This window comes from Setaria italica, chromosome VII (assembly GCF_000263155.2).
Source record: "Setaria italica strain Yugu1 chromosome VII, Setaria_italica_v2.0, whole genome shotgun sequence".
Classification (NCBI taxonomy): Eukaryota; Viridiplantae; Streptophyta; class Magnoliopsida; order Poales; family Poaceae; genus Setaria; species Setaria italica.
In genome coordinates this window covers 28,887,343-28,900,746 of record NC_028456.1, presented here as the reverse complement: position 1 = coordinate 28,900,746, position 13,404 = coordinate 28,887,343, and the positions used below count along the sequence as shown (strand labels likewise).

At 44.5% G+C, this 13,404-nt stretch overlaps 2 protein-coding genes across 2 annotated transcripts; one reads left to right on the top strand and one right to left on the bottom strand.

Annotated features, from left to right (window-relative positions):
- Positions 1-220: 220 nt before the first annotated feature.
- LOC101766854 (altered inheritance rate of mitochondria protein 25) lies at positions 221-4,104 on the bottom strand. Its single transcript, XM_004976620.4, has 11 exons — positions 3,688-4,104; positions 3,143-3,229; positions 2,998-3,039; positions 2,841-2,885; positions 1,880-1,945; positions 1,757-1,813; positions 1,593-1,654; positions 1,357-1,477; positions 884-961; positions 663-769; positions 221-557 (listed from the first exon to the last, which is right to left on the bottom strand). The coding sequence occupies exons 1-11, from the start codon at positions 3,997-3,999 to the stop codon at positions 527-529; spliced, it is 1,008 nt and encodes a 335-aa protein (XP_004976677.1). The 5' UTR covers positions 4,000-4,104; the 3' UTR covers positions 221-526.
- A 3,876-nt stretch (positions 4,105-7,980) lies between these two features.
- On the top strand, positions 7,981-10,519 carry LOC101766433 (transcription factor EAT1). The gene is made up of 3 exons (XM_022828784.1): positions 7,981-8,942; positions 9,649-10,068; positions 10,226-10,519. Exons 1-3 carry the CDS (start codon positions 8,064-8,066, stop codon positions 10,319-10,321), a joined length of 1,395 nt encoding a protein of 464 aa, XP_022684519.1. The 5' UTR covers positions 7,981-8,063; the 3' UTR covers positions 10,322-10,519.
- The last annotated feature ends 2,885 nt before the right edge of the window (positions 10,520-13,404 follow it).

The window sequence follows — 13,404 nt, the reverse complement described above, 5'->3', positions numbered from 1 at the left end:
AATTAATTGGACAGATGGAATCTAATTCACAAGACGAATCTATTAAGCCTAACTAGTCCATGATGGATTAATTAGCCTTAATAGATTCGTCTCGCGAATTAGACTCCATTTGTGCAATTAATTTTATAATTAACTAATATTTAGTCCTCCTAATTAGGATTCGAACATCCGATGTGACCCTGCTAAAGTTTAGCAACTCGTCTCCAAACACCCCCAAAGATTTGCACAATTGCATTGCCTCCACTAGCACTAGGCATACAGAAGAAAGGAAAAACTTCAGCAATCTCCGCTTTGCGACAACCTACATGGGTGGCAAAGTTGGAGGCAAGCCAACCTCCACTTTCAGGTTTCGCGTGAAGCAGAAGAATGAAGCCAGCAATCTTATGATAGTCAGTCACACAGGAACCATTTCCTGTCTCTGGCGATGATCCCAATCGCCTGATAACGGTACGACTGCTAAGCTTGTATCAACAATGAGAAACAACATTTTTCCCCCTGTGTACAGGCGATGGCGGCCTGCGTGTGTCTACTCTGTGGCAATGAGAAAAGGAAGTCCCCTGAAAGCAGCAGGCACTTTGATCAATTTTGGAGCAACAGAGGAGCTCAGCCAAACTACTTGTAAAACAGAATCCATCTAGACACGCCTAGAAACAGCTACTTACCAGCCACGTCTCCTAGAGAAGTAATCACTGTCAAGGGATATTGCAAGGGCGAGAGCCACGGCCCTTTCAGGCAAAGTCAGCTGCCGAGCAACATGTAGTTCTTCGACCTGGAACATTCATGAGACGTGGGTTTGGGATTAGGCCAAAGTGCAGTTAATTGTGCAAGGTGGGCACCTGCACCCATACGTTCAGGCATAACAAATGCAAATGAGAACACTTACATCTGCTGCGAGGGCAAACTTCTGCCTTAGTCCCTCGTCACCAAACCGAATTGCATACTGGCCAGCATCCGTGAAGAGCTACAGTGGTATTAACAGTGAGGGAATCATTCCAAACTCATAAGTCCTTACCATCCCATTCTTTCTATAGTCTAGGAGCAAATATAGTGAAGCTGAGGAAACATGTACTCAAATGATGCTACACCACTATAATACAATCAGGCAATGGTATGTTCAGTTCGGTGCAAGATTTTCCATGTGCGGAAGAGATGCCAAGCGAAAGTGCCACAACAATTTGGAAGGGCGATGCTTAGTTATCTGAGTTTAAAATATTGACTTATACCTTGCTGAAAATTGAAAAATATTGTTTGCTGTCAAGCACACAATCGGTGCATGAGAGCATGCATCCATATGAATGTCAATCAGGTATAAGAAACTTTTATGCTTCAATAGGTATGCACTGAAAAGGATATTACCTCAAAGCCAATGCCCCTCCAGTTACGATCAATCTGAGCCAACAGTTTATCATCTTCATCCACCAGGCTAAAGGTCCAGTTCCAGAAACCCGGATTCTCAACAACTGCAAATTGCCTATTCCTGAAATACAACAAGATGGTTTCAGGCAGGCTAGCAAGAAAAGAATTACACAATAAACTGGGAAATTTGAACTTAGTCAACGAGATACGGGAAATGCATAAGAATACCATATTACCCTAAGTACAGGTCATAAATTCTCCGCCAAAGGTGCCAACGCCTGTGGACTACACCTATCTCCTGACCAAAGCCAAACAATGAAGCTTTATCAGCACTTCCCATAGCTTCATATGCAGATGATATTCCCACCTTAGAGCAATCTAGTGAAGAACATTTACATACCTTACCATCCACTTCTGCATAAATTGAGCTGTTGATAAACCAAAATGGCCTGCGAACCTAAACCCGATAGTATAATTAAATAGATTTCCAAGAGAAAGTCAAATTGGCCTGAAGAAGCATTACCTTAAATATCTCATTGCCCATAGCATCAGTTATTTCTGCAACAAATGGCCGTCTTGTTCTGAGTAGCTGAACATGAACAAAAAGGGGATTTGATTTGCACCATCAAGAGAAGTAAAAAAGTCAATTATAAAGATACAGCCCTTTCTTCCAATCACAATTATAAAGCCAATGCATATTTAACTTTTAGCAACAAAAGCTGGCATACTTATACCAGCTACTTTGATAAGGCAATGAAACTCAATCAACAAGCACTACACAGAATATACCTCAAAAGAGAAAACAAGCATACAGAAAATTCTTCTAAACAAACAGAGAAACATCGCCATTTAGAAGATCAAAGAATAGGATGGCAAGCAATTTGCCACGAGTTCCAATGGTTCCTCCTCTTTGTTTATTATGCTAACCTCAGATGCTATATTTTACTACCTTTAACGTTACAAGGGAATATATTAAATTTAAGTGCCTTACTGTGTGGTCTTAAGTAAAACGTCACTGCCTACTCTAATTGCTTCAATCGCTACAATAACAAATTCTTCGCTAAATCACCCAAGATAAAATAAAAGAGCTGATGAGGAAATTTCAATAATCTGTCCAACCTACTCAGTAATGATTAATGACTGAAAGTGAGATCCTACCAATAGCCGTTCAGTCTCTCCGTAGCATAAGCACATGATGCACGAGTCAGTGATAGTGTTTCATATGGAGATAAATACAGTAGACAGTGACAAGGTACACTTAACAATATTGACCACACATAGAGCAAATCAGAATAACTAGATCCAAAAATACCAAGTATTATGATGCAACTAGTTTGAAGTTTGAACAGAAAATCAGATGTCGCAAACATAGGGACTAGAGGACTGCTATGCAGGTTAATTGAAATATCTTGACCCTTGATTCGATCCACAAAATTACAAGCTAAGACTAGTTTATTCAGGATCAAGCAACCACATAGACATACCTGCCTAAAGATGACGTTGCTTTTCTCTCGAATAAAACCTACTGGCTGGACATTGGAAGAACAAGAAAGTCAACACTTAAGACATATAGAATTAGAATATATAATGAGGATCATAGAGCAAGAAAACCAATTATAACTAGGACAGGATAAAACTTACAGATTGTGGAAAGAGTGGGTCCATTATGATATATCTGCTCTCCTGCAATTCAGACAACAATATATAAGATCATGAAAAGAAATGGAGAAGCATCCTAAAATAGAACTGTAAGTTGTGCATGCACTAGTCTATGCACATAAGTCACCTGCTCAAAAGCAAACATGATGCTTGCCCACTCAATGTCCCTGGCGATCACGAGGTTAGCTCTTGCGAGAAGAGGGGCCAGTTTGGCCTATAAACACATTGAAAAATATTGTCGATTATTCCAGTAGCTACAGAAAATAGTCCCTCAATTTTGACCACAGGGGAAAGTGCCAATCGGGATAAAGCATCCAGTAGCAGGATACAACCAAGCAAAGGAGGCAGGAAAGTAAGAAATAGGCAACAGTATTTCCACAGATTGTTAACTGATGGGCAGCATAGTAAACTGATTTTGACAGTATAAGATTCAGTGATTCACACACACTAATTACCCAGCCTAACGATGCAAATCGACCTTCAATTCCAACCAGTTTTGTTAGTTTCTGAAATCTGAGAGTATTCAGTATACTTTCTTCATGCGCTCTGTATAATCCAAACTATCGAATCATCTAAGATATCATCGGATCAAAGCAAATGTTACTACGCACGACAATAGAAAGGAGACAACACAAACAGAAGCTGCAGTCAGAGTTTCCAGAATCCGCTTACCTCGACTGGATCGAGGTCCCTGTCGTCGAACTGATAGCTCCTCGACGGTGCCTCCCTGGCCGCTCCTGCAGCCTCCACGGACCGATAGCTCCTCGCGAACGCGCCGATAACCCTCGCGGCCTCCTTCCGCTTCCTCAGCTCCTCCCCCCACAGCTTCCGCAGCCACTCCCGGGGCACCGCCGGCGACCCATCCCAGCCGCCACTGGCGAACCCGTGGGATCCTCCCCTGACGTGGCTGGTGGTGGACCTCGCCGCCGCGGCGGGCCTCCCGGCCGCGGCGGCGTGGGAGAGCAGCCTCGGTAGCCACCGCATCGCCGCGGAGAGGCGGGGAACTGAGGGACGCGAGAGGCGCGGCCGCGCTGGTGATCTGTAGTTCCAGACGATTCTAGAATGTTTTGATGGGATGAGTCCACTGGGGGTCCCGGAGAGGCGGAGAGCGAGCGAGGAGATAGTTTGTTGCTGCGGGTGGGCTTGTTTCAAGTTGGGCTATGGGCCTTTATGGGGGCCTAGCTCAGAGCTGGGCTGGGCTACGAGCAGAGGATTCTTTGTTTCTGAAATACGACCAGAGTTTGGTGAGTCTGCGACCGCCACTGCCAATGATTCGGGCCTGTTCGCTTCAGCTTATAAGCCGGCTGAAAAGCTGAAACGGCTGATTTGTTGTGAGAGGAAAACACTGTTTGATGGCTGATAAGCCGGCTGAATAAGCTGAAGCGAACAGGCCCGATGTCAACGGTAAGCTCTCCCACGGGCTTGGACATCTCCATGGCTCCATGACACTTCCGGGAGGAATGAGGAGGTCCATTGAACGTGGCTGGTTGATCAAGTCTCTCATTTTCCTTCTCCAGTACAGTTCAGCTTCAGCTCGGTCATAGGAAAAACACCGCCACAAAAGCCGAGTCAAGTTTACATCAGATATGATCGTGTAAGTTCATCAGAGATTCAGAGCTAACAAACTCCCGCAGGCAGCAGCGCAGCTCATGCCTCCAGAAATCACAGACTACGAACACTGACTGAGCAAAAACACATTGGACATGCAGGCAACAGAAAGCGAGAACACACATGTGTCCTTGGCACGTCTCGCGGTCTCAGACTCAGAGGAACCGTGTGCTCTTTCTGCAAGGATATGTGCCGTTACGAAGCTGCGCCGAACACTTTCCTCATGTCCCCAGCAACCCACCAGGAATCCAGCCCAAGCGTGGAGGGCATGACATGGGACGTCTCCCACTCCCCGTCTCCCCTTTAAAGCAACACAGCATCTTCTCTTCGATTCGAGGCCGCGCCGCGGGACGCCGCAAGCTGACGGAGCCATGGTGGTTAGCAGAAGTCTTCTCACGTTTCCTCCGAGGAGGAAGGACGGGAAGCAACGAGAAGAGGTGCTCTGAACTCGGCTCACCTCACTTCGCCGTCTCTGCTTCCTCAGACTTGATTCAGATTTCAGAGGAAACCCTTCTGGCTCCTTCTCCCTCCAAGTCTGTTCTTGCCATGACCTTCCACTGCTGCACACAAGAAAAAACATGTTCAGTTGCAAACGATTATCCTTTACTCACTCGGCTCATTTGGACAGCTTTATTATTTACCCTTTATTTTCTCGGTTCTTGTATCTTGCGAAAGGCTTAGCTCATTCCAAACTCAAACTGAACAAATAATGATTTCATATAACAGGGCTATAAATCACTTCATTCCTCACCAATTGAGCATAAATTGTATGCAGTGAACAATCTCAGTCACTATCCTCCAATAGCTTATAGGAAGGCAGCTAAGCTATTCTTGTGTTCTTAGGTATGTAATCTCATAAGTGATCATAAACGGTTACTTGCTTTCTTCAGTCTGGTCGAGCCTCCATTGCAGGATAATGAAGTCCACGCTATTTTGTTAAAATAAAGGAACACCATGTTTGCAAAAGATTAAAAAAAAGGACGAACGCCAAAGAGAATAATAACAAATTATGTTTGCTGAACACCATGTCAGGGCGCTCACCAGTGAACCGAAGAGCTTGTTACCACCAGGCATAGCTGTATAATGGTTACGATCATTAGCTTTTTCTATTAATCTGGCTATGTAAAGTTGAACAACTTTGAAGTAAAGCTTGTTCTGCTGACGCCCCATTAGCAATGCTAGTTTCTTCACACACTTGAAGCGGTCGAATAACCAAGCTTACCTATGTTGATTGGGAACTTCAAAACAAACAATGCTATAAGTGAATGACAATTGTCAAGATGCACCTTTCTAGGCACTGCACCGATATGATGAGGTCTTTTTTCTGCCTGCAGCACTCAAAATAATTGTAGTAAACACTGCAAGCATGAGATCTTGCATCAGGATTGAAACTTCCCCTGATACCATCGTGCATCCTAGATGCAAGGAATTCTGGAACGTGAACTCATGAGCACCAGATGCCACATGGACAGCTGCAAGAAGTGCAGGATGCAATAAATGTCAATAAATGCAATAAATTGGGCACTCAGAATGAAATGTTCTGAAGGGGCTAAACGAGTATTATATACGACAACAAGCCACCAAAAGACAAGAAAATATCAAACACCAAAGACGGTATTCATTAGTATCACAGTTACAATCATAAGAGGAGCACAAAAATTTCACTCAAACAGAAATAATGATAAAGATTTGGGTAGTGGAACAGGTTCAGTTCTTATGACTGAGAATTCGATACGGAGATTTCGATATGCAAAACAAAATGGTACAGTTCTTGAATACAACTGATCCGTTAATCATACAGGACCACAGTGGAATCTTATGCTATGAGCTACTAATGGCATGCGGTGGAGCATACATATCATCACTATCCTGCAGTTTCCATGCATGGTGTTTCCTATTGTCAGTTTGAGGGGAACTCAGTTTTGTGATGTATTCAACTACCTAGCACTTGATCCTTAGAAATTCTGTTTGGATTCTAGATTTACTGACAACCAGTAACATGATGGGAGAAAAATCCAGAACTTCTAGAAATCACAAGGTCAAGAACACAGCATTGGTATGTGCTAACACAAATGAGCTTGAATAACTAATGCTGTATCACAATTCTATACCCAAAGATACGCTCTTCGAATATTGCAAATCTTGTAGGTAGTTCCATAGTTCAAGATTTTGTTTCTCAAAGTATAGCTGCACCAGTACATTCACAAAATATGGTGAAAAGGCAGAAGGCATGACTTACACTTTTCAACTTCCTACAGGTGAATAGCATCAAAGATGCCAATCCAAAGGGTGTGAGGTTTCCGTCTTTCTCGTTTCGTGTCTCTTAATAACAAGAATGGTTATAATAATAATAATCATATGATAGCCCTTTACTTTGACCATTCTTATATGGTTAAGAGGATACCTCAGCAAAATGATTGTCATTGCTACAGACACAAACCTCTATTTTACATCCCACCATTTTTGTGTGGTGACCAAATTATTGTTCCATGACCTTCCACTATAATACCCTTGCCATAGCACAGAAACTTGGTATTGTGAGTTTTTGAGTTGCTACTTTGTAAACAAAGCTCCCTTCACTAAAAACAGCTGAGGCAAAAGAAAGAAAGGAAGGAAGGAAGGAAGAAAGAAAGAAAGAAAGAAAGAAGGCAAAGAAAGAAAGAAAGAAATAAAGAAAGAAAGAAAGAAAGAAAGAGAGGAAGGGAGAAAGGAAGGAAGGTATGTGCTCTTCTTGAACTTACTACTGCTGTTTGCATATGCAAATCATATTCCATTGTTCTATTTCTATGTTCCTCGAAAAATTTAATTGATAATCACAGTTAAAAAAAACACATTGTAAAATTTAGTGCTTCGTTCAGCTGATCAGTCTTACATTTAATGATTAATCAAGGATATCATGATATTCAGTATTTTGCACAAATTATGAGATTGGGTGGTTGAAGCATATTTTATCAAACATCAATATGAATATGATTTTTTTTGTCGAACGCATCAATATGAATATGATTAGTGGGGGGCAAAAAAGATGTTAAGGAGTTTGTTAGGTCTGCAACAAGCAAAGTTGCTTCATGTCTCAAAAATCAAGCTATAAGAAACTTCTCTGCACGGAAAGAAACAGACTTCCAGACTGCCTAGCTTCAACTCCACGGCTCCACCTTCCCTTGAAACAACCAAAACAACCAGTCCAACTGAAATGTTCCATGCCTGATTGAATCATATCTACTGTGACATTCATCAGAGTCATATTTCCCCCTTGCTATTTCCCCCATTTGTATTGTAGCTATATTCAATTCTCATGTACGATGGTGTTTGTTCTTCGGCATCATTTTTCATTTCATTCTGTCTCAAATATGAGTTCAAAGGATACTCTTATGCTTACCAATTTCCAATCTGTGTTGATTTAGATTTGGAGTGAAGATAGCAGGCACTGTTGTGCCAAAATGATTCCTGGGGGTGGCTATTTTGAAGGCTCCCATGATCAGTGTCTCATGGCAGGACCTTTCATCCATGACTCTTCTCAAATTCCTAAGGGCAACGGTGACACAAGCATTGAGCTGCAGAAATTCAAAGTTCCCTCCTTTTCCACGGAAGCACTCTCCAGTCCAACCATTTTTTCCTCTGAAGATGTAGGAGGAACTAATCTCCTTCAGCATCAACTAGGAATTGATTTGGAACAAGAGGCTCCCCCAGGAGAAACTGCAAGCTGGGATCCTTCTGTCTGCACTATCCAAGATCAAAGCATCAACCATCAGTTTGGAGGATATTCAGAAAACATGTTGGTGGAACCAGAGATCCAACAATATGATGCTGCACTGTATCCAAATGGTGCTTACACACCTGCACCTGATCTCCTAAATCTTCTTCGGATCAATGCTGCTTCAGCATTTCCTGCAGCAACATCTGTCTTTGGTGATGCAGCGCTGAATGGTAGTAACTATTTGGATCTTAATGGTGAGCTTGCAGGAGTAGCAGCAATTCCAGACAATGGATTGATGTTCACTGGTGATTCATCTGTGCATTTAGGGTATCATGCTACTCAACCTCATCTGGCAAATGATATATGCCATTCACTGCCACAGAATTATGGGCTGTTTCCCGGTGAGGATGAAAGAGAAGTTATGATTGGAGCTGGAAGCCTAGGAGATCTTTTTCAGGAGGTAGATGACAGACAGTTTGATAGCGTACTGGAATGCAGAAGAGGGAAGGGTGAGTTTAGTAAGGGCAAGGGAAAAGCTAATTTTGCAACTGAGAGAGAGAGGCGGGAACAGCTAAATGTGAAGTACAGGACTTTGAGGATGCTCTTCCCAAATCCTACCAAGGTTCATCCATTCATCATTTCTTCATAATAGAAATTAGCTCTTTTGGCTGAAAATAATTTAGTGACTCTCAAGAGTCTCAATTTGATTCCAAATTTTCACTAACTTTTTTCAAATAATCCAGCAGTTTATGCAAACTGAGCAATATTGTTAGCATAAAATCTGTATTCATCTGCCTGATGTATACTGAGTAGGTTTCTAAATAAACATAAATTAAGTAATATACAGGGGATAACTTTTGCTGGTCTTACTCTTATCTCTTGAACACTACTTTAAGCTCTGCTACACCTTGTTACATAGGTTTATAGATTACAGAATATGCAGCCTGATAATAATATCCTATTCAACGTGATTGTCATAACATAATTTCTCTGTTCTTTGCTGATAACTAAAGTGACATAGCATATTACTGTATTCATATTCACCTCATTCGTCCAAATTTTATGTGCTAATACCCTGTGTTTTACTTGGAGAAAAAAAAGGTTTTGTAATTTTCTTGTGCTATATAATTTTGCACTAAAGCACAATGTCATCCTCATTAGGTTACCCTGATCTCACTTATCTTAGTCAATTAGACAACAGCACCTTCTCGCTAACTTCGGAAAAATACAGTAGATCACATGACAGATAGAAATCCTATGGTGTACTTTTTGGGGGCACTTATTTCATGGAGATGGAACTAAAAAATATTGCACTACTGTTATTCCAGAATGACAGGGCTTCCATAGTAGGCGATGCCATTGAGTATATAGATGAGCTTAATCGAACAGTGAAGGAACTAAAGATCCTTGTGGAACAGAAGAGGCATGGCAATAATAAGGAGAAGAGGATAAAGTTGGATCATCAGGCAGCTGCTGATGGTGAGAGCTCATCAGTGAAGCCAATCAGGGATGATCAAGACAATCAGCTCATTGGAGCCATAAGGAGCTCGTGGGTTCAGAGGAGGTCAAAGGAGTGCCATGTTGATGTCCGCATAGTGGATGATGAAGTAAACATCAAGCTCACTGAAAAGAAGAAGGACAACTCTTTGTTTCATGCTGCAAAGGTTCTAGATGAGTTCCAACTGGACCTAATCCATGCAGTTGGGGGGGTAATAGGAGATCACCATATATTCATGTTTAACACCAAGGTAACATACAAGTTCTTTCATTTAAAGTTGCACCAAGAAGTCTTTTCCCGCAACTATCTCTTAGCACCAATAGTAATGTTCCATCATCAACATCTTTATTTTCATGGAAGGCATCATTTAGCCTATTCATAATGCTTCATCATCCACACTCACGCAGGTACCTGAAGGCTCCTCAGTTTATGCATGTGCAGTGGCTAAGAGGCTTCTTGAAGCAGTGGATGCACAGCGTCAAACTTTTAACATTTTCAACTAAACTTTAGCTTGTATTACAGTTCAAACTATGTTTGTTGACTGGGAATTTTCTGTTAGCTGTTTCTGTGAGCAAACTTATTTGCTCAGGCATGGAGAAAACTTCGTCTTTTGCATCAGCAAGCTTTTGCCATGCCTAGAGCCTAGATTCGTTTGTTATTGTATGACTTACCTAGCCCTGCTTATAGAAACGCTTCAACGCATATGTCTCAGTATCTAAATGATTAACTCTTGCTGCTCATTGAATTGGGATTAATTTTCAAATAAGTTGGTTCTCATAATTTATTTTAGTAGCTCAGATGCCTCATTATTAGTGGTTTCAAAAGAGTAGCTCAATGTGTTTTTCAAATGATGGTATCAATCTCAGAAATTGCTACAAGCATACCAGAATGTGGGGGCACCTCACAATGATTAGAATTCAAAAACGTTTACCGTGTTTTTTTATAATCCTACTCCCATGACATGAAAGAGCTAGTTAGAAATGGGCCAGTGGCAATCAGGCATGAAGTCACAAGCATGGATGCATCAGACGTTTTTGAAGGTTTGCACATGAATAAAAAAAAGGGGCAACGCATAGCATCCTTACCACAGATCTCATGACTGACGCCCGTCCGCTCCTGCCATCAGAGGCAATCCTGGTCGAATGGCGCAATACGCCGAACACCTCACGGGCACCACCAGCCACGACTGCCGCTTTAGCAGCAATAGCCTGCAGGCAAGGCAAATGCAGTTACCAGTAGGTACACCGTTGCTTCGATCCACATTTCCCAAACCATCTGAAATGCTCGAAGAAACCGCCACTTCCCTGTGGAGGCGTTCCATTCCATAAAAGAAGCGAGGTTTACCATTCCGTTCTGTGTCCTGCTTTTTCCTGATTCAGACATTCAGTCAAACCACGGATGCACATATACACCGAAAGCCGTCATTGGTGCACGGTGCTGTTCCTGATCCGGGCGCAAGTTCCCGGCGTGTTTGAGGCCGTCCTTGATCGGAGAGAGCCGACGAAGATCAGCTCGTCAGACGCCGTCCGCCATCGCGGCCTCCGTTGCATTCATTGCCCGCCATCCCCATCCTCCCAAGCCGGCCGGGCGGCCCCTGCATGGGCACGTCATTCCCCTCCGCTGTGCATCCCGTGTCCCACCACTTATCGCGGCTTCTTGCTCCACTCCGGCGCGGCGGCCTTCGAGGCTACAGGCGAGGACGGGTCCGGTTGAAACCCGGTGGCTCGCCCCGCCGACTGTGGAAGGCAGAAGCGTTCGTGGGATCGACATTGCCGGCTCCGGCGCCTCGGCTGGGTGCTTCACTGCTCCCTCTTGACGGATGGTGGCGCGAGATGTACGGCATCCGCTGGTGGGAAGCACGGCGACGGCGACCTCCATGCCGACGGCCTGAACATTTACAGAAAACCCCCTGATTTGGATCGCTATTAATAGTCGCGGTCCAATGTTTTTCATAAATACCCCTGGATCCTGGAAGTGTTCACAGATAAGCCCGCCGCCTCCGGATGGTCAGCTCTCTCCGCGATTCGCCGGCGCCGACGGCTGCCACACCTTCCGTCCAGTGCTAGGCACCACGGCCAACCCATCCCCCTTCCTCCCTTCAGGTCCCCTTGAGATTTGCCGGGTATGCTGCTGCAAGAAAGAGTCGGGAGCCTGCGATTCGCAAGTGCGGAGACTCGCCAGGACGGGAAGAAGCGCTGGCTTGCAGTGCGGAGGGATTGGGATTCGCGAGGAACGGGAAGCCGCCGGCAACCCGGCACGATTCCGCGCTTCATGCTTTTGACATTTTGATTTGACCCATGGTCAACTGCCACGTCAGCCTTTTCGATCGCCCTATCACAGTGTCACTCGGATCCCCGGCGGCTGCCAAGTGCCACGGCGGTAACGTGACGTCCGAGTCCGCGATCACGAGTTCAAATCGGATTCGGGGTCTGAATTGTAGCCTATATACATGCAGAGGGATCCTATGAACAAACGGGCGCGCGCGCACAAGACGAGGAATTCTCTCCCGATCGAAGCACAGACGGGAAGATGTCCAGCTCCTCCGACTCCAGGCGGCGGGGGCGGGAGCAGCACTGCGACGACGGCGCGGCGGCCAAGCGGCCGCGGCGGGGGCAGAAGCACCTCTACCTCGTAATGGACGACTGGGAGATGGGGTACAGCATCCACAAGCTGGAGGTCGACGCGTTCGAGCCCACCTCCGACGCCGCCGCCGCCGGCGGCGACAAGCTGCGGCGCCTCCCCGTGCCCTGCGCCCTCCGGATCGAGGTACCGGCGGATCGTAACCCCGCCATCGTCGCCGCCCTGGGCAGCAAGATCCTCCTCGTGACCGACCGGTACAGCGCCGAGGCCCCGATCCTCACCACCGTCACCGGAGAAGGCGCCGCGCGTGCTTCCTCTTTTCTCTGCATTCCCTTATGCGAGCCAGCGACTGTCGAGGACACCGCGACCGCCACGAGCCTGCAAAGAGCGAGGTACGTAATTGGGGGGGGCTTAAACCCTAGATTTATCGCCCCCTTGTCTCAAACCTATAAGTTTTTACGTCTGCAGTGTAGTATGTTTCTAATTCAGGGGTTAAGCCGGAGTAACCATATGCACACAACGTCCGTGAATCTCTGTAATGTTCCACTCAAGCATACCTTTGCTTACTAAAAAATTATTTGATAATTTCTTGTTCAATATACCTCCGTACTTCTTAATATATGATTAATACCTAGTCCAATATAATGACGTTGATGGCCACCTGCGTCACAGCAATAGTCAATTCTCAATTGGGATGCCCGCGTCCCACGTCCAGAGCCGTGGAAAAGAGAAACTCGGCCATCCTTAGGCCTTGTTTAGTTGGGGAATTTGGGAGGTGCCAAATTACTGTTACAGCACTGTAGCACACTGTAACGTTTCGTTTGTATTTGTGAATTATTGTCCAAATATTGACTAATTAGGCTCAAAAGATTCGTCTCGCAAAGTACAACAAAACTGTGCAATTAGTTTTTAATTTCATCTACATTTAGTACTTCATGCATGTACCGCAAGTTTGATGTGATGGGGAATCTTCTTTTTGCATAGTGTCACAAGTTGGGAGTTGGAG